Raw genomic sequence first — 22,475 nt, 5'->3', positions numbered from 1 at the left:
CAGCGACTTTGAAGAGAGGGTTTGCCGGTCCGCAGCAACAGAAAAAAGGCATGTTATTAATAAAAAGTTAGGTAGACAATGTCATCCAGATATATACCCTCGGACGAAAACAAGAACTCAGTAGAAAGTCCTCATAAGTATACACAATGTCGAGACCCTCAAGTCCCGGATCAACAAGTCGCCGGTCGTCAAGCCGCTTGGAACTCAAGCTAGGACTTGGGAATGCTTCTCAAGGCTGGAATAAAGTTCTGACCGTTTTCTTCCGCATCAAACGGATCTGCTTCTACCCGATTCTACAAACGAGATTCGAGGCTCTGACCACTCCCGGGCTGAAGGCTTCGGATTGTTTCCGCGAGTCGGCTTGATTGAGATAGTTTGTCCGGTGTAGATCCGGGTCCGATTAGGATATTTAGCCCGGCTCCCCTCCTCCCGCTTTCTCCAGTCATCGCCAGTCGCCTCGTGCAGCAACATCTCGTAGCTTCTTTCCCTCTGCTTCCAGTTCTCTCCTGGTTGCTCGCATCCAGCTCCAGCTTATGCCAGCAGCCTCTCTCTAAATCGCCTCATCTACACTCATATCACCATGTCGACTTCTGCGCGTCGCCGTTTGATGCGGGACTTCAAGGTACGTTCGACAGCACCATATCGAAATTGGGTATCGATTCGAACCTTCGACTGGTTCGGATAAGAATCATTCCCACAAAGACTTTGTGGCAATAGGCCTTGAATGGCCTCTTCCCAATTCCCCATCTTCCCACGCTACCACCAAAGGTCCTCTGAGAAGGTTATTTGCCCCTCCACTAACCACGAGCTTCTGCTATCACAGCGCATGCAAACCGACCCTCCCGCCGGTGTTTCCGCATCTCCCGTTGCCGACAATGTCATGACATGGTATGTGCATATCGTCTTCTCGGCTACTGCCATGGTCGGTGTCGTTGGCTAATGACTCGACAGGAATGCCGTCATTATCGGCCCCGCCGATACTCCCTTCGAGGATGGCACATTCCGCCTGGTGATGAACTTTGAGGAACAGTATCCCAATAAGCCCCCGGGCGTCAAGTTCATCAGCCAAATGTTCCATCCCAATGTCTACGGAACCGGCGAGCTTTGCCTCGATATTCTCCAGAACCGTTGGAGCCCCACATACGACGTGGCTGCTATCCTGACGAGTATCCAGAGGTACGAGCTCACAATGACACGGTTCCTTTTTCAGAACGTAATGGCATGATACTGACATGAATGGGATTCCCTTCTAGTCTCCTCAACGACCCCAACACCTCCTCTCCGGCAAATGTGGAAGCTTCGAACTTGTACAAGGACAACCGCAAGGAATACATTAAGCGGGTGCGAGAGACCGTTGAAAAAAGCTGGGAGGATTGAAGAAATTCATGATATCACAACTCGGTTCTCCAGTGACACTCAGAGCCCGTTCCTATGGACTTGTCCGACGATACAACTCGGGCTATGGAGCTAGAACCGGGTGTCAAAGTATCAAATTTGGGCCGGTTGATCTGCACAGCGTGGGGTTTAGGCGCATGGTTCTTGTTTCTGTGTTGTTCTCGTGCTCTTATCTTTTCTGTGGACTTTACTGTTTTATTTTGTGTTATGTCCTGAATGACTCCCCTCGTGCATCTGTCGACATTCTGTTCCTACTGCGTTCCATAGCCTCAATGCATTAGCCATATGCTAGGAGTCTGATAAGATTGAGGAGATTTTAGCTCATGTAGATTCTCTACTACCCCCGAAATAGCAGCAAAACTTTCGGCTACATGGCCACTCTTAGACAAGATGATTGATGAAATATAGAAGTAGAGTGCATCACTAGTGCGTGCGGTTACGCGCATCAGCAGTGTCCTGCACGTCCCAAGTAATTTAGTTCGGGGCGGTCGGTCAAACGTCCTAAACGGGGGGCGTGTCAACAAATCCACTCCGACCTCGACCTCCGAACCATTTCACTCCTTATTCGTCCGAAGTGGTCGTGCCCGACTGCTTTTCTGTGCTTTGTTCTTTCCCAAAAAAATCCCCCCATTATACTTCCTCCTGGACGTGCGCAGACGCTCACGTGCAGGCCCCCTGACCCTGGACCCTCCAGGAAGCGTGAAACACCTCGATCCCCGGGATTTATCTGCCCCTCTTCGGGGTCTGTTTTGTCCCAGGAGAGAGCCCGTGAACGGCAAAGATGGCGTAAGTCTGCTTGATAGGGGATATCTAGGGATATTACTGACTCCAAATAGGTCCTCGGGGTCCAACACCATTAAGGGTAGGCGCACGCACAATGTGGAGGAGAAGCCGATGGACACGGACAGAGCCAGACTAACCACGCAAAACAGTGGTTGCCAGATTCCGCCCCCAGAACAAGGTTGAATTGGCCTCCGGTGGCAAGCCAGTCGTTGGATTCGAGAGCGAGGAGTCATGTATTATCAACGTGAGCAAACGGGTCCCAGAGTTGCGCGGGCGATTCGAAGAATACGGAGTCGGCTAACGGGCAGGGCTCTAGTCAAATGAGGGCACTGGCTCCTTTACCTTCGATCGGGTATTTCCTATGGACACAGCCCAGGCCGATATCTTCGACTTCTCGATCCGCCCAACCGTCGACGATATTCTAAATGGTTACAATGGAACGGTGTTTGCGTACGGTCAGACCGGTGCGGGAAAGTCGTACACCATGATGGGTTCCGATATCGATGACGATGTGGGCAAGGGTGTTATCCCCCGTATTGTCGAGCAAATCTTCGCCAGTATCTTGACGAGTCCGAGCAATATCGAATACACCGTGCGGGTCAGTTACATGGAGATTTACATGGAGCGGATTCGCGATTTGCTGGTGCCGCAGAACGACAACCTACCGGTTCACGAGGAGAAGTCCCGTGGAGTCTACGTCAAAGGATTGCTGGAGGTGTACGTCTCCAGCGTGCAAGAGGTCTACGAAGTGATGCGCCGGGGTGGAAATGCTCGAGCGGTGGCCGCAACCAACATGAACCAGGAGTCGTCGCGATCGCACTCGATTTTCGTCATTACCGTCAGCCAGAAGAACGTGGAGACGGGATCGGCCAAGAGCGGCCAGCTCTTCTTGGTGGATTTGGCTGGTAGTGAGAAGGTTGGCAAGACGGGAGCCAGTGGTCAAACTCTGGAGGAAGCCAAGAAGATCAACAAGAGTTTGAGTGCGCTGGGCATGGTCATTAACGCTCTCACCGATGGAAAATCGAGTCACGTTCCCTACCGTGATTCGAAGCTCACTCGTATCCTGCAGGAATCGCTGGGTGGTAACTCTCGAACCACTCTGATTATCAACTGTTCGCCCAGTAGCTACAACGACGCAGAGACCATCTCGACTCTGCGGTTCGGTGTTCGTGCCAAGGCTATTAAGAACAAGGCCAAGGTCAATGCCGAGCTTAGCCCTTCGGAGCTTAAGCAGCTTTTGCGCAAGGCTCAGACTCAAGTGACCAGCTACGAGACCTATATATCCGCTCTGGAGGGAGAAGTCAGCCAGTGGCGCAGTGGAGACAGCGTCCCCAAGGACCACTGGACTCCAGCTCGGGGCAACGAAATCGTGAATGCTGCAAAGGCTGAATTCCGCGGACCTCGACCGGGCACCCCATCCCGTCTGCAGGAGACTGCTCGCTCAGAAACACCTCGCCCCGATTCTCGCGTGGGTGATCGCTCTAGCACGCCCAGCCTGGTGCTGGAGAAAGACGAGCGCGAGGAGTTCCTTCGCCGGGAGAATGAATTGCAGGACCAGATCGCGGAGAAGGAAACTCACATTGCCAATGTTGAGCGTAGTCTTCGTGATGTTCGGGAGGAGTTGAAGTCGTTGAAGGAGAATGCTGGAAGCTCGGTCAAAGACAACGAGCGTCTGGGTTCTGAAGTCAACGAGCTTCGCATGCAGTTGGAGAAGGTGTCGTATGAGAGTAAGGAGGCGGGCATCACGATGGATGGCCTGCGGGAAGCCAACGCGGAGCTGACCGGTGAGCTGGATGAGGTGAAGCAGCAGCTCCTGGACGTCCGCATGAAGGCTAAGGAGACCACCGCGGCGTTGGATGAGAAGGAAAAGAAGAAGGCGGAGAAGATGGCCAAGATGATGGCTGGCTTTGATCTTGGTGACGACTTGTTTTCCACAAATGAGCGCAAGTTGCAGGGTTGGATCTCACATGTCAAATCTCTTCACGAGGTGAGCGCTGCCGGGGGCACGATTGCGCCTGACGATCTTCTTGAGCTGGAAACTGGTCTTCTGGAAACGCAAGGAATTATTCGACAAGCTGAGCTCACTATGAATGACCGAGGCGAATCTGGCGCGGGGCAGGACAGCCGTTACGCCGAGCTGTTGAAGGAGTTCGATGGCTTGCTCCGTGATTACGAGGAATCTGTCACCCGCAACGTGGGTGAAGGGGATGTGGAAGAGGTTCTCCAACGCGTGGAGAAGGTCTTTGACCGCCGAAAGGAGGTTGAGACCGCCGCTATCGAACACCTTCAAATTCAGATCACCCAGAAGGACGAGGAACTCAACAAGATGCGACAATCGGTACCGCAGAACAAGAACGGAAACTCGACCTACCGCGCCGTTGCCGACGATCTGGAGCAGCGGATTGCCGAATTCGACGCCATGAAGAAGTCGCTTATGCGTGATCTCCAGAACCGTTGCGAACGGGTCGTCGAGCTTGAAATCTCCCTGGATGACGCACGCGAGCAGTACAACAACGTGCTGCGTTCCTCCAACAGCCGCGCCCAACAGAAGAAGATGGCCTTCCTCGAACGCAATTTGGAGCAGTTGACGTCTGTTCAGCGTCAGCTGGTGGAGCAGAACAGTCTGTTCAAGAAGGAGGTTGCTATCGCAGAGCGGAAGCTGCTTGCACGAAATGATCGCATTGCCAGCCTTGAGAGCTTGCTCCAGGAGAGCCAGGAGAAGTTGACTCAGGCCAACCACCGGTATGTTAATCTGCATTATCTTCCCCACCACGAAGCTCCGCCAATACTGATTGATCATTATAGATTCGAAGCCCAACTCACTGCCGTGAAGGAGCGCCTGGAGGCTGCCAAGCAGGGCTCCACCCGAGGCCTCCCCGATGGCAATGGGAGTTTCAGCTTTGGAGGATCGCGCATTGCGAAGCCACTGCGTGGCGGGGGCGGGTCGGACGGGCCGGCGAATGCGAACATCGCGGGCGTGCAATCGCAGGAGGCATCGGGCAAGCGCTCGAGCTGGTTCTTCGACCGTAAATGATCCCGCTACCCCTTCCGAAGGATGCTCGTCTGTGGCGATGCTCCTCTTGAAACTCGACGGCTGTCTGCCGTGGACACCGGACCTCTTTCAGTTTGTTCTCCTGTCGCTGGCCTTCGGCTCAACCTGATAATCTTCGTAACGCCATCCCACGAGTCTCATCTATTCGCATTCCTCTTTGTTGTTTTTTCAGTTGTGTTTTCTGCTAGGACTATACTCCTATGCTCCCCCTCCTAGTCAGGAGACATCCCTGACTCTCATTTGTGTTGTGATGCCTATGCCGATTCTTTCTTGTGTTTCTTCTTGCCCTCTTTCCATTCCCAGTACATTAGATTGCGCCCTGCTTGCAGGGAGAAGGGGGGAGGTTTGTGGATCTTGCTGATACCCTTTGTACATCAAACCTAGATAGATTGCAGCGGAGCGGTCTTCTATCTTGACGGTAGTCTACGGCTGTGATGGCATAATTCGTTTTTTCTGATTATCAGTGGCGGTAGAGTAAATGTTGGATGTAATACTGCACTAGATACTTTTTACTCGATCAATATTGACGACAGTTTTGGATTCTTGATTTGTTGATGGCTACCTTGAGGACTGGTCTTTCTCCAGGTCTTTCTATCAGACATGCACCTGAACCCAACCCAACCCAAGACTTTAGAACTTCTTGTATATCATTTCAGCACTAACCCCCCCATCCTCAGGCAAATGGACCAACCATGATCAAAAATCCTCTTTACCTGAGACCTGCCAACGTCATCGACATGCGGCTCTTCGTGCGGCTGAAAAGATCCGCACGTTCCTCGTATTATCCGGTGGGGGCCAAGTAACGCCTGGCGCATTTTCCTTTTCAGCCCCAGAACACATCTTATTGCCTTAGTCTCTTGGTATTATCCCAAAGTACGAGGCATCAACCCCCCACAAACGGGCGGGATGGTTAACGAAACTCCACCATCGGAGAAGAAGGAATCGGAGTCGTTGTTGGTTGCCTCCCTGGCTGAGTTGGACTATACCGATGAGACTCTCCTGGTGCAAACTTTGCAACGCTTGATCGGAGAGCCTCGTGTGCAGTTATGGCACCCTCCTAAAGTTGGCTTGCCTCTGCCGTTCTATGAGAATAAGGGGCGGTGGGATAGCAAGGCTAATATCTATGGGCTGGCTGTTCTGGCTCATCGAGATGGCAGGTCTGGCTTCCTTGTTGCGGATAGCTTGACCAAGCGTCAGTTGAAAGGGGACCCGAGACCGGGAGAGAGCCCAATACTCTCCGTGGTGATGGTTGGTATTCGATCATCGTCGAGGACGTCGAGAATGCAGACCAGCCACACGGAAAACGAAACGAGCGAACACATTCGTGTCATTGCGAAGCGGCATACGATTCAACAAACGGGCGCTGGGACTATACCGAGTCTATTGGATACATTTGAACTTTCGTATACGTTTCTCGGAGGCAATAGCATCGATATTACGACCCGATTGTGCGACTATGGCCTCGAACTTCATGACCCTGATCACGCAGTTTTTCTACCCGATACGGCGACGACGACGGGGCGCGAGGATTTCGAACGAGAGACAAAAGCTGCATTGTTAGAGTCGACACCACTGCCTGCCGAGCTAGTTGTCAGTATTGTCTCCCGCCTCGATCATCGGAGTCGCCCTAGTGTGGCTCCCGTGAAGATTCAACTAGAGAGTCTTGTCATCTTCCTCACTTTTCCCACCACAGAAGACGAGAGAGATTTGATACAGTTGAGTCTACAGCAAGAGGCACACAGATGCTTGGAAAGGAGGACCGGTAGTCCTACAAAGAGGAAGAGAGATGAGGAGCACGCAGACATACAAGTGCAATTGATTCCTTGGGAGCGGAGATCGGATGCAACACGACGGGACTTGGAGTGTCATTGGAAAGAAACGCATGATCGCGCTATCTGTCCATTGAATTACCTACTCGCACCCACCAAACTGTCTCGCCAGTCTTTTGCATTTGACGATACTCAATTTGGATCGATATATCATGGCAATGATGGGTTTGTCTTAATGGCACGCAACACCCTTGACCAAATGATCAAGGCCAAGTTGAATCATTCCAACGGCCGTCTGGGCAAGATTGCACAGCTGCAAGAGGATTTGAAAGATGGTACCTTGCCCGAATCGAGTCAAGTCGAGTTCTTGATTGGACCCGATGAGCCTTTCTATTATAATCCTCCCCTGTGGGAACCGGTGAATGGCGAGGGACTTATATCAGTCGCTGTCTTTTACTTGACCAACAAACTCTCGCATGATCAGACCGTCGCATTGAAGATGGAATTACACACAGATGATGCACGGCTCGACGGTCAAAAGGCGTGTTGCTTCGTCCCTTGGGAAGATGGCAGTAGAAACAGAACCGACGGAACTATCGACGATATCTGGAGAATCTTCTGGGAAATGCGACGGTGCACTTCTTGCCAGATGCCAATCTTTTTCATCGATGAGCAATCCGGCATCGATCAGACCGTCCTAATGGTTGACACGGATCATTATATCTGGCAACACGACGATGAACAAGCGACCGACCTTCTGAAAGATGTGGAAGATCCTTCTACTAGGGGTCTTCTATATGGCCGGATCAAAGGGTGTGATGCCCACGATGGTCATCTCAATTTGAGTATGGGGAATTTGAATTTTGACGAATTTCTGGAATTTAGTGGTTTGGATGAGGAACATCGTTATCCTCGACCTGGCTGGCCGGGACATGGGATATTGGAAAATGATGAATGATTTGATGATTCTTGCTTGAGATCGGTATATTGATTCATGATTTTCAAGACTAAACACATTTAACCCTTTTTGAGATTTCTACAACCAAGCTGGCTTGGCTGTTTTGTTCATCACATGCAATGAAAAAGTGTTTTGTATTTTAATGAATTCATATCCATTATGGAGCGGTTATGTTATCTCTCGAAGTCATAAGACGAGCTCATAAAGCCGTATTAGAGCGCCAACTGCTATCAAGAAGCTACAGCATGGAAATCTCCCGCAACAAAATCTAGCTCTAACCATCATCGACAAGACTAATTCGCACGCCTTCCATGCCCATGGTTGTGGCGATGCGATCCATCCAGTCGGTAGTTGGAGGCTGGCGTGTCTCTGGAGTCACTCGGGACTCGATCATCAACCGAGGTCGTCCCGGTGACCCTGGCGGTGTTAAAGGAGAAGATGACCCATCGTGGCTATCGGCAGATCGAGAACCCCTCGCAGCTCGCATTCGATCTGCGATGATCCGGTTCTCTGCTTCGGCGTCTGGCCGCTGTGACGGGTCGAGGAGGATAATAACATAGTTGAGGAGGAGAATACTCGATCGAATACCCTGCATGGTCAGGGTTGAGAATCCGTCGAAGAAGTGATATGGGATCGGTCCGATGAACCCGGTTTTCGGTTCACGACCTGCTCGGAGTGTCGAGGCTGTCATGCTGAACTCGGTGTGAATGCCCCGTAGGGAGGCGCGCGTGGCGAGGATCTCCCGTAGAAGTGTAGGGCGCTCACGTTTCTGGACACCTAATGGGAGACCTTGGATGTCACGCATTCGTCTTACAAATCCAGGAAGCTTAACAACTTCACGGAATGCGCGCTCGGTGATGTCCGTATACACAGAGGAATCGGGTTGCTTGGCATTCTCTGCAGCGATATGCTCGTTGAGAGCCTGCCACTCGGGTTCCTCTAAGAAACAGTCCTCACCGCTGACTAGTGCTGACGTGACGAGGGTGTTGCGATATGCAATGTACAATGCACAGCCAAACCCGCTGTAGTGTGCTTTGGGCCCTCGAAGCCGCATCAACGCTCGGATACCTGCAGCATGATGGATCCAACCATCTGATGTGGTACAGCAATGCATCTCATATACCGCAAGAGTGATGACGGTGGCTAATGCTTCATCCGATTTGGCCTTGGATTCATCCTTCAACACGGCCGAAAGACCGCGTATCGCACGGATGTAAAACTCTCGACCTACATCGGCGTAGTAGGGGTCATTATGTCGACTGCCGGCATACATGGTGGTTATGCTGCGGACGGCCAGATCGAATGGCGTGCTGCCGCTCTCTCTCCCGGCGACATATTCCACCCAATTGATCGGTACTCGAGTTTCAGTAGCTTTGAAGTAGCATGGATACGCATCGAGTACAAAGTTGATATACAGTTGAATCTGCCCCGCAGCAGCAGCCTTGGCGACAAGCGACGGGGTCACATTTTCGTTGCTGGGCGATAGAGTTAAATAGCGCGCGTCACTTCGGCCTTCGCGGGAGATCCATAATAGCTCCTGGCTCGACGAGCGGGCTTGTTGAGAGGTTGACGGTGCTGGGGAGGCTGAAGTTGACTGCGATCGATAAGGTAGGTCGGAGCTTGCTTCTTGGACCTTGGGTGGGCTATCTTCAAAGTGACAAGGAAGACGAGAGTTACAGCATCGCAGACAAGGAGATTTTCCGTCACACTACAAAAGTTAGACAAATCCCATTGCAAAAAAGAAGGCTCGAAAGTAGTGGGCAGAGGCATGCGCATCGCCGTTAATAATCACGGCCGTTGACAAATCTTGCAGGCGTCTGGAGAATTCCCCCCGCACTATAATGCGGCAATAACCAGCGCAAGGTACAGGGCCCACCTGCCAAACACAAAGTGCCGGGCTAAGTGGGCTTGAGGCTCCGATGGATCGGGGCTCTGTCATGTCCTCATGGCACCGTGCAGATATGGGGGGCATTGGCACGCCTCTTTAGAGAGGGCCGGCTAAAGGGGCAGGGGTAGAGAGATGGGGAACACGAGGGACAAGAGGGGGCTGGGAACCCACCTGAATGGACGAACGGGCGCATCGCAGACAGCGACGGGGCGCTGGGACCATGCTTGTCAAGGCATGAAGGGGAGCCCAAAATCGGAAGAGTCGGCATTGAGAAGAAAGGGGCGAAAGAAGGAAGACAAACTTCCATCGGAAGACTGGTTTAGATTAGCAAATGTGGTCATCATCCAGTATGGGGGGGTTGGGGCGATGAAGATCCATCGACTCACCGAGAAACAACAGTGATTGGCGGGTCCCAAGCTGATGCGCTTATACCAGCGGGAGGGGTCCTTCGAGAAAATGAGGCTAGTGTCATTGAACCATTCTGGCCTCGAATAACCCCGTAAGACGTAAGACAAGAAGCAGAGTGTAATAGAGTGGTGACTGGTGAGAATCGTGAAAGAAGATACTCGGTGGATGCGGCTGAAAAGAGGCTGAAGGCCTGGTCACGAGACCGAGTCATGTGCCTGGGCATTTTTATACTTCTTGGCTGGAACTTGCTGAAGGAGACAGATTGGAAAGATCCTACAACGACTGGAGTATTCCCGGGTATACTGAGTATCCAATACTTGGTTCATGTACATGGATGGAGATCAAAGGGGGATGATGATGATGTGACGAGGCAGATCAGAGAACCAGCACGAGAGAGAAAAAAAGAGAACAAAGCATGTATATGCGAGATCAGAAAGATAAAGGGCCCCAAACCTCCCAGTAAAAGAAAAAAAAAAGATAAAGTCAAGCAACAACATAAAATAACAGAATCACATTGCGCCGCATTCGCCTTCTTCGAAGCACACTATACCAACCCGTCGTACAGTGACAAGGCGCTGACAATGGTCTCGTCACGCTTGCTGCCCTCCTTGAACTCCTCGATATCCAAGCTGCCATTCTCATCCTTGTCCATCATCCGGAAGATTTTGCGCACCCGCTTCTCCGGTGTGTCCTCGTCCTCGGGAAGCTTTACCATAGATCCCACCTATGCGAACCGTCAGTAATCTTCCACCGCAGTGAAACCGAGAAAGAAAAGGACAAAGGGAAAAGCCTATAGACTCCCCCAACCCAGGACGTACCATTTTGTAAATCGCCTCGACAATGGCCAGCATTTCGTCGTAAGTAATCTTGCCATCTCCATCAATATCGTACAATTGGAATGCCCAGTCCAGCTTGTCCTCCATCTTGCCGCGCGAGGTGACCGACAGCGCGCAGATGAACTCCTTAAAATCAATCATGCCGCTGTTATCCGAATCGAACACCCGGAACACATAATTGGCGAAGGATGACGGGTCGCCGAAGGGAAAGAATTGCCGGTAAATCTTTTGGAACTCCTCCTTGGTCAAGGTGCCCGAAGGGCAGTCCTTCAGGAATCCTAGATGTAGAGCGCCCACGATCAGTCATGTCCACTGTCACGCTGATCGCTGGATAAAATGACACCCTGCGCAACTAGGAGAATCAATCGCATACCCTTATACCATTGCTGGAGCTCCTTCTTGTCAAAGTGGGTGGCTTTCTGCAGCTCGTCGAGCTGCGAAGGCGAAAGCTTCGATTGTCTGCGAACCTCGAGTCAGTATTCATGCTCGCAACAATCAAAACCCCGTCCAGAGCGCCATGCAAAAGACTCGATCTCAATGATACCACAATTTCACCACTGCGAGGCATCTCCGATGTCCCAGTCCCTTCTGCCCGAGCTTTCTTGCGGCGCGTCGCAAGGGGGTAGTGAGGGGTAACGGGGGGACGGATCGGACTTACGACTTGCCCATGATCAAACACCCAAAACCGATACTGGCACAGAAGGTCGAAAGCGCATATACGTTCGAACACTCAGCGAAATCGTCAGGAACGGAGTGAGCGCAAAAAAAAAGGGCGGAAACCGGTGACGCGGGGTAGCACGGGGGAGAATGTGTGGCTGAGTTGAGATACTGTGGCGTGGCGGGTGACGAGGGGCTGTGCAGGAGTCCTAGCGAAGCGACCGGTCGATAGGAGTAGGGAGATTCAGGGATTATAGGAGTCGGTTGAAGATGCGAGAGTGAACGTGCCGAAGTCCAAGGGGAAGAGAACTAAAGCCAATTCGGGGTGGCGAGGAGGAAGTCCAGACCATCCGGGGGGAAATGTGGTGGCTTGGCAATTGACACGATTACGCTTGTAATTACCGCACAGCTCCGTCCAAAAAACGTGGATTATATATACATTCGATGCCCTCTCTTCCACGTAAAAAAAAGACCATTCTATCTCATCCCAGTAACCGAGAAACAGGAAAGTAAAAAAATATTCAGGACAATGCAAAATCATTTCCAGTGCTATCAAGACATGCGAAGAAAAAACAGAGAACGAGCGCCGGTGCGGGTTGCCCCGGATGAAGGGACGGCTAAATAAAGCGGGTCCATGATGACACGTTTAATCCACCTTGATGGAGCCGTAGATACGGTGGATGAATGCCCAACTGGCGAAGAAGCCGATGGAACCTGCAGAGGAGGAATTAGTGAATCGTCAAGTCGAGGGAGGAGCGGGAGCCACATACCGGTCAGAATGAAGACAACGAAGCCAATCAACGCCGAGTAACCCACGTAGAGCACTGCACCGGTCAGGCCGCCGAAGCTGACGCGGGTAGCCCAGAAGATGAGGGCATTCAGGAAGACGTAGCCACCGGTCATACCAGCGCCCGCAAAGGCACGCCAGTGCCACCGGTAGTTCTCGGCACAAAGCAGGAAGTATACAAGAAGGACAGTCGTGGCTGCGGAAGTAATGATCATCAATCCATAGCACAAAAACAAGAATCCGAACATGTAGTAGATCTTGTTGGTCCAGAGGGAGGTCATGATGAAGTATAGCTCGACGAAGATGGCGCCAAAGGGAAGAATGCCAGTCAGGAGAATGGATGGGATCGTACGCAGGCTGCCCGACATTGGAGGAACCTGACGGGGGATCTGGTTGGTCTTGGTAGGACCCTCGATTGGCTAAACACCAAATTAGCATTAAGAGAAGCCAGAAATGAACATAGGAAGATTCGACTTACCGATTGCCTGAACCCAACCCAGCTACCCGCCACACTCAATGGTACGCTGATCACAAACCAGATCAAGACCAATGCGAGCATGGTGCCAAATGGCACGGCACCACTAGAGCCCTTGGCCCAGACAAACAGGTTGAGCAGGAAGAAAGTGCCAAAAATGACACCCGGAAGCAAGAGAGGAGTCATGACGATGTTGCGCTTCCAGGCCTCGCCGCCAAATGCCTTGTACACGCGAGCCGAGACGTAGCCTCCAATGGCGCCAAAGAGGGCGGAAATAAGGAGGATGGCAGTAGCCAAAAAGCCACGGTTCGCCGGCGAGAGGAGACCGAGCAGTGCGAATGCTATAGGCCAAGGTTAGACGGTCTCATTGAAGTGCGAGAGAAAAAAAAGAGAAGAATCATCACTTACCAACGGTAACACCAGTCATCATGAACAGCTGAGCACCATTGCCAAGTAAAACACTCAGCAGCAGAGGAGACTTGGGGCAACGGAAGACATCTCCGTGTACCAGCTTCCATCCAGAATCCTCTTGGATTCCATCCTCAACTGCGGCCGAGGTACCATCAAGATCATCCAAACTGATCTGGTCCAGGCGGTTGTAGCGAGCAATATCCTTCTTGAGCGCGCGCACAAGAATCATGCTCACCATTCCCACTAGGAAAACGACAAAGACAGCGGAGTTGATCAGGGAGAACCAGTGAATCTTCGGGTCATAGACGTGCAAGTATTTGTCCCAGCGGGTAGCCCAGGCGGTTGGTGATTCCTTCCAGTAGACGCTATACGTCCAGATAACTGGAGTATCACCATCCTCATTCAATCTGAGGAGGTTTCCTTGGGTACCGCACTCGGCAGTGCCGTCCTCGAGAATTCGCGAATCGAGCCGAGACTCGGGCTGCACGAGCACTCCAACCACCCGGTACTTGTCTTTGCCGCCGAAACCCACACGGTGGTAGTCGATCACAATATCGAAGTGATTGTTGAGTACGGATTGGCCATTCTCATCCACGTCGCCCAGCGAGAATCCCGGGTTGTAGAACTGGGTGTTGGTGTTGCCGTCGTAGTTCAGCTGCGCCGCTGGCAGTCCGTCCACGAGCCAGTTGATGTTGTATCCTTGCGAGATTCGGCGATTGGTAAATTTGGAACTGCGCCCGTCAAATACCACCTCCCCGCAGATTGCTTTGCATGTCTCATTTTGGGCCATGTGAAGCTCCAGCGGAGAGGTGCGGATCCGGTCGCCGAACAGAATACTTCCCAGTGACTCCCTTACATCTTGAGCACCGCCTTCCGGCCGACAGAAGTGAAACGCTGGATGATAGTAGTCGTAGGAGAAGACGGAATGGAGCTGGTCGTCGCGCGACAGCCCGGGGGTCAAGTGGTTGACATTGAGCGGGACGGATTGGCCTTTATCGTAAGATGACGGGGCAACACCAGGAAGGTAAAAGGCTGATGAGAGCGAGGGAATTGACAGGAGGACCGAAGCGAGGATGGAGGTGTGGTCGGTGAACCGCATGGTGAGCGTGGAGCGTTCGGTGGGTTGCTCAGACCAGCTTCATGTGTTATGACGGGTGATTATCTGATTTTCGGAGCGGCGCGTGTAAGTTCGATCTCCGATTCCACAATCTGAGCACACCAATTTAGAAAGCTCGATTGGAATGAGCTCGTGGCTTCATGCGTATACCTCAATAGAGGGAAAAGGAATTCGTGGCTGTGAAAGGACAGAATGGCCCCGAGACAATGACGATCAACGAGGCAGCCTTGTCAGCACGTGACTCGTCACTTTCGAGCTCGTTCCTGGTTCCGAGTCACGTGCTGATAAGCACCATCCAAAAAATTTCCAGCGGCCTCGTCGCCGAAAGGAATCCTAACTCTAAAAGACACAACACATCATGGCTTCAGCAGAGACTGCACCCGTGCGCGCCCAGACTCTATCGGCCCTCCTCGAGAGTCTCAATTCCTGTCTTACGAGCGCCAGCTCTTCCCTCCCGACCGTTAACAAAGATGCGCCGACCGACGTTTCCATCACGCCGCCCCAGGACGGTATCTCGCTCCTCGACACCAAGAGCGAAATTCTTCTCTCTTACCTCCAGAACCTCGTATTCTTGATCATCTTCCAATTGCGACAGACAAAGTCGGATGAGCCCGAAATTGCGGCCGACAGCGCTCTTCGCGACGAGGCTGTGAACAAACTGGTTGAGCTCCGGGTTTTCCTTGATCGCGGTGTTCGGCCTCTGGAGGGACGCTTGAAATATCAGATCGACAAAGTTATCAAGGCGGCAGAGGACTCGGAGCGCACAGAGCGCCCGGCCAAATCCAAGAAGCCCAAGAAGGTCAGCAAGACTGCTGGCTCCGGTAGCGAGGATGAGTCTGAGGACGACGATGAGGAAAGCAACAGTGAGGCGGATAGCGATGAGGAGGATTCCGACGAGGAAGAGGATATGGATGAGATGGCATACCGCCCAAACGTTGCGGCACTTGCGAAGGGCAAGGTGGAGCAGAAGTTGCCGCAAGCCAAGGCGACCCGACAGGAGCCCAGTGACGGCATCTATCGCCCACCGAAGATTATGCCAACTGCACTTCCTACCACTGAACGTCGTGAACGCCAGGATCGCCGGCACCTTCGGTCCAATGTCATCGATGAATTCGTTAGCGCCGAAATGTCCGCTGCGCCAATGGCCGAGCCCAGCATTGGTAGTACCATCATTGCTGGTGGACGCCAGACCAAGTCCAAGAAAGACCGCGAGCACGAGGCCGAGCGAACTCGGTACGAAGAGACCAACTTTGTCCGTCTTCCCAAGGAGACCAAGAAGGAACTTGCCAAGCGTGGTGGTGGTGGCCGCGGCGATTCTACATATGGTGGTGACGAATGGAAGGGTCTCACCGAGGGAGCCGATCGCATTGAGCGCCTTACCCGCCGATCTAAGAACAGCGGCTCTGCTCTCGAGAAGAGCCGGAAGCGCAAGAATGAGGATGGACAGCGCAGCGATGGTGTGGCGGTTGGTGACATCTTTGACAAACGCCGCAAGAAGATTGACAGCTGGAAGCGGTAAATTCGTGGATTTATCTACCGCTACCTCTTCTTTTTCTTCACTTTTTTTCATGTTTTCTTTGTTATGTGACAGGCATCGAGCCTGCGATCATTTCCCGGAGTTGGTATGGTAAAATAGGGCTTGTTTTGTATTTAGTTGCCCACGACTATATGTCTGCATCAAAGCATCCAATTATATAGAATTGGCTTAACTGCTACTTTACTGCTATCCACAGTAGATGTGTAATTCCTCATACATCGGCCTACAGCTTCTACTCGGGATGCCGAGTGTGCTGAACGGAGTCTTCCTTGCCACGTGTGTATCGCTGATAACATGCTCCATCCACTATTTGAACAGGCAGCATGATTAATGTTCTTGATTCGAACTCTTGTATAGAAGCCCGACGAGTCCATCGTCACACTTGGTGAGGTGCCAGTATGTTCACATGTCGGAACTGGGTATGATGTCATTGCCTTCCACCAAGTCCTTCTGTAACGCTTACGATGATTATTGTCCCTGGGCCTAATTCTTCTGTCAACATTCCATATTACCGCTGCTATCCCCCATAATCATGGAGAATCCAGGTAAGTCTATCTATCTAACATATTGCTGGTTTCATGACTGAGTCGAATCATCTTCAGTGGCCGAAATCCGAACGGTGATCCGTCTTCTCACTCAATCCACCCCATCCTTGCAAGAAAAGGCACTAGAGCGGTTCTTCACCACCAATGCGTCCTTTGTACACCCATTCTGTCGAGTCCCCAGCTTTAACGGCAGTCGATGGTGGGTGACCAAGATCTTTCAATGGTACAAGATCATGTCTCCTCGGATTGAAATGGAGGTTCATTCTGTTGGTTAGTGCCGTGCTATATTATCGCCCCGAGTCATGGCCATAATATAACCAGAAATTCCCAGCCTTTGACGAGGATCATCTAAAGCTCTATGTCCACATGTCGCAAATCTTCTCTATCTGGCTGGTGCCTTTCCATGTCGCACCGGTGACGCTGACAACGGTCTTGGATCTCACCACGGACGCAGCCAACAGCAGTGCCCCGACTAATGGCGACCACACGCGGTACTACATTACCAAGCAAGAAGATCTGTATCAAACCTCCGAGTTTGTAAAGTTTCTCTTGCCACATGTTGGGCATTGGCTGGTGCTGCTTTGGCATTTGATTGCAACGTTCTTCTGTATCGTTGGTGTGACTTTCCTGTGGCCTATGCTGTGGTTGGAAGAGAAGGGCTATTTGCCTCATTGGATTTCACGGGGGAATCTGGCTTGCGACATTGCGGATAAGATTCCCGAGATTAAGAAGGAGTGAATACGAGAAAGTAAGGGTTGCTTATGATCTAGCTCTACAAGAGGATACGCTATCAATCTAATCTTCAAAGACTTCATTTAATTGGTCAGAAGACTGTTCTTTTGAGTATCATCAATCGTAAAATCTCCATATCTGCAAATCTAGGAAGTTTCAATTCACGCTCACATATGATCATCAAAAAGCAGCGCTCGTCCACATCCATCATTCATCAACTGGCATGGTCGTTGATCCTGCCGTCGTAGCGGTTGTCCATCTCAACATTACTCAGCCTTGTCAATTTTATGCTGCTTTTGTAGTTCTTTGCGGAAAAGCTCCTCCTGCTCCACCACCATCAATGGCAAGGCTCGCCCAAGACCAAAGAACACGAATAGGGCCCACTTCCATCGGAACGGATTGATGAGCAAGACAAAGATGTACCAGTAGATGAGCTCGGCATAGGTGAAGAAGTCAAAAGCTTTAGTAGGAGCGAACCGCTTCATCAATCGCGTAAAATCAATCCAAGTCTTCATTCGCTGCTCCGTAGGACGAGTCAAGGGATCGGTCAAGAACATAATGAGGAAGCGTGTGTAGATGCCGATGTGCATGTTGCCAACCGTACCGATCGCATTGATGTAGGTGCTATTGTTGGCGCAGATATCGGGGTACTTGGGTGGGAAGACCTGGAGATACCAGTCTGGGGGACTGTATGGCTCTTCGAAGACTTCATCGGGAAGGAAATTCAAGGAGGGTCGCTTGAACCCGGTGGCCATAACAATAATGTCGCCCTCGACCAGACGCTCCTTGCCTGGGCCGCCTTTGGGAACACCCTTGGCTCTATGGTTGAACACCACCCCATTCTCTTCCATGGAGACGATATCGCCTCGAAGCCAGTGGGCTTTACCTTCGCGGATCTGATTGAATAGTTCCGAGTTGGCCATGGGAGTTTGGGTGAAAATCCCATCATCAGTTGGAGCAATATCTTGAAGATCACGATAGAAGAACTTGCGAAGCAGCCCTCCGGAACCCAGGAGAGCGAAGTCTCCTGGCCGAAGATATTGAAGGCCAACAAGGATTGAACCAACACGTTTCGGGGGATAATCCATTTGTCAGAGCGCGACAGGACGTCGATTTCTGCGGCACCAGACTTGACTGCAAACTCTAGAGCTTCGATTGCACTGGCACCACCACCGACAATCAAGATCTTCTTGCCCTTGGCATCTTTGCCATCCAAGTTTGACGAGTGAAAGATCTGACCCTTGAACTTGTCCTGGTCCGGCAAGGTAGGCGTCTGAGGATCTCCACACACACCGACAGCGGTGAGCACGCCATCAAATCGGCCATATCTCTCTTCGTCATTGTTGATAATCCATTGTCCATCCTCGGTCTTTTTTACCGAGGTGACTCGAGTGTCGAACACTGTGCGTCTTTCGAGGTCGTAGCGCTTCCATAGCTCGACAATCTGCTCCTTGATTTGCTGCTGGGTGGGGTAGGCACTGTCGTAGTGCACTGAGGGGTGGAATCGGTACATCAAGCTGTGGACCTGCAGGGCTGAGGTGGAATTGACCCGCTATGCACAATCAGTACTGGCTTGTTTCCTCCTTTGGAGATGCGATGGGCTGACTCGGGACTTACGCTCCAGATACCTCCCAAGCCTCGATCTTTTGATCTAGACTCGAAGATCTGCACATCAAAGCCATGGCCCACACAATGTGCTGCAGACGAGACACCCGTCAGACCTGCACCGATGACAGCAACCCTCTTTCGGGGAAGCTTGGATTTCTTTGCAGTCGGAGGGGGAGGAGCCGGTGAAAAGACCAATCTCAGTACATATTGCAGGATGATATACAGCCAGGTAAAAGTCTGAACGAAAGGGTGCCTGATGAAGGCGAGGATCGACGATTGAGATGTCGCCATAGCGAATGGAGCGGACAATGAAGAAGAGGAGAGCAATTGCAACTGAATAGGTTAACGATGGAAATTGGGATGTTTTGTATTTGAACCAGGAGAGTGACGTGACCAGTGGAGCAATAGAAAATGGCGCTTTCTTCGCATGTGATTGTCTTTGAATGTGAAAATAATCTGGTCGGAATGCTTGTGCAGTGATGTAGGCCAGAGCCTCCCATGATGTCATCCTTCCCGGAGCTCCAAGTTTCTGGACCGCGTCCGAACTATGAACTCGGCATGCCCTTTAAATAATATACTTAAGGATTGGCTTTCAAAACTGAATAAACGATGGCTATTTATTCTGAAAGAATAAAGGAAGCATGATAGGAATGACAAAATGAATGGTGGATTAAGGATTACATGCTGTGCAATGAGTCTTGCATTGACACATGCATGGCGTTTAAGCTAGTTTGCCATGTGTTGGGTTGGGTACTTTGAGATGCCTTGCATGTGTACCCACATAACATAAAGCCTTTATGTAAAATCATATACTTGCTTTGGAGCCACCACTTCTCTAAGCTGTGTACCTCGCAAAGCTAATGGGCCTCCAGCTTCCTCTATGTTTGTTTGTCAACCAAAATATACATCGTATAAGCAGACTGGCAAGACTAGCGAATATCCTCACCCCAACGACCGCAGTTTTTGACAACTTAAAACACCTCAGACAGTGATAGCATGCAAGTCATTTGGATCAGTTGATCTGGAAAGCCATTTCAATGTTGGAAGTGTTCACCAAGACTGACCAATCAGGTGTCCCAGCTATAGTTAGTATATACTTATCGTTGCCTCAGGAAACTTCCGAGCGGTCAACAATGGGCGGTTATTATTCTGCCGGACGCATTGTCTCCGGCCCATCTCCAATTCCATTTCTTTGTGAAGACCAGCTTTGTTCACTCCCTCTGCAGAATCTGACCCTCGCGCATGGTCGAGGCGCGCTACTCGAACTTCTGATTCTCAAAAATGGTGTTGTCGCCGCAACTCTCCTGCTAATCGTTGGATTCCTCCCTCTCTTCGCATCTTCGCGACCTCCGCCCCACCCACCTCGTTATGGCCAGCCAACCTCCCATTCTGGACGAGTTCCTCGGCGGCATAGCTGTCCAGATTCAGAACCGCGACGGCGCCAAACTGCAGGACCTCTTACAGATTGAGCCTCCGCTCTCGGAAGCCTACCAGCGCTTGATCCAGGAGCTCCGACAACGATATCCGCCAGGTCCTCAGAGCGATTCGGATCTCTTACAACGATGCGAGGCATTGATACCGCGCACCAAGGGTGGTTCGTCATGGACAGCCTTTCCGACCTTTATGAAGCTCTATTTCACCTTCCTCCGCGATGTTAATACCGATAACCTCCTTGATACATACAATCAGCTCAAGGCGCTGCTTAAGTGAGTCGCCATTCCTTGATGGGAGCTTGACTTTCCACCTCCTCTCTACAACCGTTGACATCGTGGCTAACTCGATTCGCTGCTCTATAGTCAATGCGTTTTAGCCCTTGGCGACAGCCAAATGGGTGTCGTCGTCCTCCCTACCGTTCTCTACCTGTCGAAAGTGTTGGCAAAGCTAGCAATGGGATTAGACCGCCGGCCGGAACTAATCGCGCACATCTTGCGCATGGAAGGGTCCATGGATAATGATGAAAGTATCGAAAAAGTGACATTGGTGGAGCAATCGGCAAACGTGGTGCGCGAGGCCTTCATCAAGTGCTTGACAGATCGCACTGGTACTCCAGGCCCACAGGGGAAGCCCGAAGGAAAGCGCGTTGGGATTTACCTCATGGCCAACCTGTGCCTCAAGCTCCTTTTTCAGGTATGTACCGCACCTGTATGGGTGTACCGTGCCAAAATTCTCTCGAAACTTGAGAGACGTTCGAACTGACATTTGTCCAATCAGTGCGGCAAGCTGCGAAATGCCGAACAAATGTTCGCCAGCATCACTGCCCAGTCTCCCCCTTTAGCCCATTTCCCTGCCTCACAGCGTGTGACATACCTCTACTACCTTGGCCGTTACTTATTCTCCAACAACCTTTTCTATCCCGCCCTCATTGCCCTTCAGGCCGCATATGACCAATGTCACCGCCAAGCAATCAGCCAACGACACTTGATTCTCGCTTATTTGATCCCATGCAACATAATCATGGGTCGATTCCCATCTCGGAAACTACTACAACGGCCCGAGGCAAATGGGCTGACCGACAAATTCGAGCAGTTGTGCAGATTGATTGTTCGCGGAGATTACATCGCTTTCCGAGAGTATCTCTCCCCGAGCTCGCCCGCTGCCGAGTGGTTTGCCCGTAAGGGAATCTTGCTTACGATCCGCAACCGATGTGAGATCATGGTGTGGCGATCATTCTGCCGGAAAGTGTTTATTCACAGTGGATTTCATGGGGACCCGCAGGCGCAGGCGCAGCGTGGCCCCCCGCCTTATCTTTACCTCGAGAAATTGACTGTAGCCACCCGATGGCTCCAGTCTCAGCATCGCCAGGCCCAGCTGTCGAACGGAGTCAATCATGCGACACCTGACTTCCATTTCTACGGGTCTCAGGTTATTCCCGAGCCAATTGATCCCGACTTCAAGGGCCTCGATGGCTCGGAGATACCGACGGCACAGCAGTTGTTAGAGAAATTTGGCGATTATCTCGCGCCGGACGGATTCTTCGATGAAGGAGGCCATTGGCACGAGAACATGCCTGGTCGGTTGATCGACGGGAATCCAGGCGCTGATTATGATGCGTTTGAACTGGATCCCTACGCCGAGGCCACGGAAGACGGCCCAGAAGCAGACAAACAGTCTCTGCTTATGGATGAGGTCGAATCTATTCTTGCCTCACTTCTTACCCAAGGACTTATGCGCGGTTATCTAACTCATCGAAACCCCCGTTTTGCTATTCCTGGGGCTCGAGTACGGGGTGCGCTACCGACCGGCTTCCCCAACATTTGGGAGACGATCTTCGCTCGCGAGAAAGACGATGATAGTGTTCCGGGGTGGGTGCGGCCTCCGCCACCAGGGGCATTGGGCGCCGCTGGAGGTGGCCGAGTGGTGAATTTGTCAGGAGCACGACCGGTTGGTGTGCAATAAGGAATTTGGATATTGGCGGGCTATCTAACCCATGAATTTTGAATCTGTTTTTACGATACCTACAGCTTATGCTCAATGAAGAAATACTTGGGAAATTTTGCGGTGACACGCGATCTAATCT

General features: G+C 51.5%; 11 protein-coding genes across 11 annotated transcripts; 7 read left to right on the top strand and 4 right to left on the bottom strand.

Moving 5' to 3' along the window:
* Positions 1 to 146: 146 nt before the first annotated feature.
* N7496_002115 (uncharacterized protein) lies at positions 147 to 365 on the top strand (the record flags this gene model as incomplete). Its single annotated transcript, XM_056695046.1, has 1 exon — positions 147 to 365. The coding sequence occupies one exon, from the start codon at positions 147 to 149 to the stop codon at positions 363 to 365; it is 219 nt and encodes a 72-aa protein (XP_056557258.1).
* A 215-nt stretch (positions 366 to 580) lies between these two features.
* On the top strand, positions 581 to 1,377 carry ubc2 (E2 ubiquitin-conjugating protein RAD6; the record flags this gene model as incomplete). Its single annotated transcript, XM_056695045.1, has 4 exons — positions 581 to 622; positions 824 to 888; positions 952 to 1,176; positions 1,254 to 1,377. The coding sequence occupies 4 exons, from the start codon at positions 581 to 583 to the stop codon at positions 1,375 to 1,377; spliced, it is 456 nt and encodes a 151-aa protein (XP_056557257.1).
* A 799-nt stretch (positions 1,378 to 2,176) lies between these two features.
* On the top strand, positions 2,177 to 5,212 carry N7496_002113 (putative kinesin family protein (KinA); the record flags this gene model as incomplete). The annotated part of the gene is made up of 5 exons (XM_056695044.1): positions 2,177 to 2,181; positions 2,232 to 2,257; positions 2,328 to 2,422; positions 2,495 to 4,920; positions 4,984 to 5,212. 5 exons carry the CDS (start codon positions 2,177 to 2,179, stop codon positions 5,210 to 5,212), a joined length of 2,781 nt encoding a protein of 926 aa, XP_056557256.1.
* A 924-nt stretch (positions 5,213 to 6,136) lies between these two features.
* N7496_002112 (uncharacterized protein) lies at positions 6,137 to 7,957 on the top strand (the record flags this gene model as incomplete). Its single annotated transcript, XM_056695043.1, has 1 exon — positions 6,137 to 7,957. One exon carries the CDS (start codon positions 6,137 to 6,139, stop codon positions 7,955 to 7,957), a length of 1,821 nt encoding a protein of 606 aa, XP_056557255.1.
* A 274-nt stretch (positions 7,958 to 8,231) lies between these two features.
* Positions 8,232 to 9,639, bottom strand: N7496_002111 (uncharacterized protein; the record flags this gene model as incomplete). The annotated part of the gene is made up of 2 exons (XM_056695042.1): positions 8,232 to 9,600; positions 9,635 to 9,639. The coding sequence occupies 2 exons, from the start codon at positions 9,637 to 9,639 to the stop codon at positions 8,232 to 8,234; spliced, it is 1,374 nt and encodes a 457-aa protein (XP_056557254.1).
* A 1,158-nt stretch (positions 9,640 to 10,797) lies between these two features.
* On the bottom strand, positions 10,798 to 11,758 carry N7496_002110 (EF-hand domain-containing protein; the record flags this gene model as incomplete). The annotated part of the gene is made up of 4 exons (XM_056695041.1): positions 10,798 to 10,977; positions 11,072 to 11,367; positions 11,463 to 11,548; positions 11,748 to 11,758. The coding sequence occupies 4 exons, from the start codon at positions 11,756 to 11,758 to the stop codon at positions 10,798 to 10,800; spliced, it is 573 nt and encodes a 190-aa protein (XP_056557253.1).
* Positions 11,759 to 12,392: 634 nt separating this feature from the next.
* On the bottom strand, positions 12,393 to 14,518 carry N7496_002109 (transmembrane 9 family protein; the record flags this gene model as incomplete). The annotated part of the gene is made up of 4 exons (XM_056695040.1): positions 12,393 to 12,460; positions 12,517 to 12,952; positions 13,012 to 13,349; positions 13,417 to 14,518. The coding sequence occupies 4 exons, from the start codon at positions 14,516 to 14,518 to the stop codon at positions 12,393 to 12,395; spliced, it is 1,944 nt and encodes a 647-aa protein (XP_056557252.1).
* A 376-nt stretch (positions 14,519 to 14,894) lies between these two features.
* lcp5 (small subunit rRNA maturation protein LCP5) lies at positions 14,895 to 16,055 on the top strand (the record flags this gene model as incomplete). The annotated part of the gene is made up of 1 exon (XM_056695039.1): positions 14,895 to 16,055. The coding sequence occupies one exon, from the start codon at positions 14,895 to 14,897 to the stop codon at positions 16,053 to 16,055; it is 1,161 nt and encodes a 386-aa protein (XP_056557251.1).
* A 550-nt stretch (positions 16,056 to 16,605) lies between these two features.
* On the top strand, positions 16,606 to 17,356 carry N7496_002107 (uncharacterized protein; the record flags this gene model as incomplete). The annotated part of the gene is made up of 3 exons (XM_056695038.1): positions 16,606 to 16,618; positions 16,676 to 16,888; positions 16,950 to 17,356. The coding sequence occupies 3 exons, from the start codon at positions 16,606 to 16,608 to the stop codon at positions 17,354 to 17,356; spliced, it is 633 nt and encodes a 210-aa protein (XP_056557250.1).
* A 260-nt stretch (positions 17,357 to 17,616) lies between these two features.
* N7496_002106 (flavin-containing monooxygenase) lies at positions 17,617 to 19,249 on the bottom strand (the record flags this gene model as incomplete). Its single annotated transcript, XM_056695037.1, has 3 exons — positions 17,617 to 18,314; positions 18,338 to 18,902; positions 18,968 to 19,249. The coding sequence occupies 3 exons, from the start codon at positions 19,247 to 19,249 to the stop codon at positions 17,617 to 17,619; spliced, it is 1,545 nt and encodes a 514-aa protein (XP_056557249.1).
* A 1,077-nt stretch (positions 19,250 to 20,326) lies between these two features.
* Positions 20,327 to 22,354, top strand: N7496_002105 (uncharacterized protein; the record flags this gene model as incomplete). Its single annotated transcript, XM_056695036.1, has 3 exons — positions 20,327 to 20,664; positions 20,755 to 21,085; positions 21,170 to 22,354. 3 exons carry the CDS (start codon positions 20,327 to 20,329, stop codon positions 22,352 to 22,354), a joined length of 1,854 nt encoding a protein of 617 aa, XP_056557248.1.
* Between the last annotated feature and the right edge of the window lie 121 nt (positions 22,355 to 22,475).

This window comes from Penicillium cataractarum (assembly GCF_028827025.1).
Source record: "Penicillium cataractarum strain IBT 29864 chromosome Unknown utg000002l, whole genome shotgun sequence".
In the NCBI taxonomy this organism is placed as follows: domain Eukaryota; kingdom Fungi; phylum Ascomycota; class Eurotiomycetes; order Eurotiales; family Aspergillaceae; genus Penicillium; species Penicillium cataractarum.
This window is presented reverse-complemented; position numbering and strand designations above follow the sequence as displayed.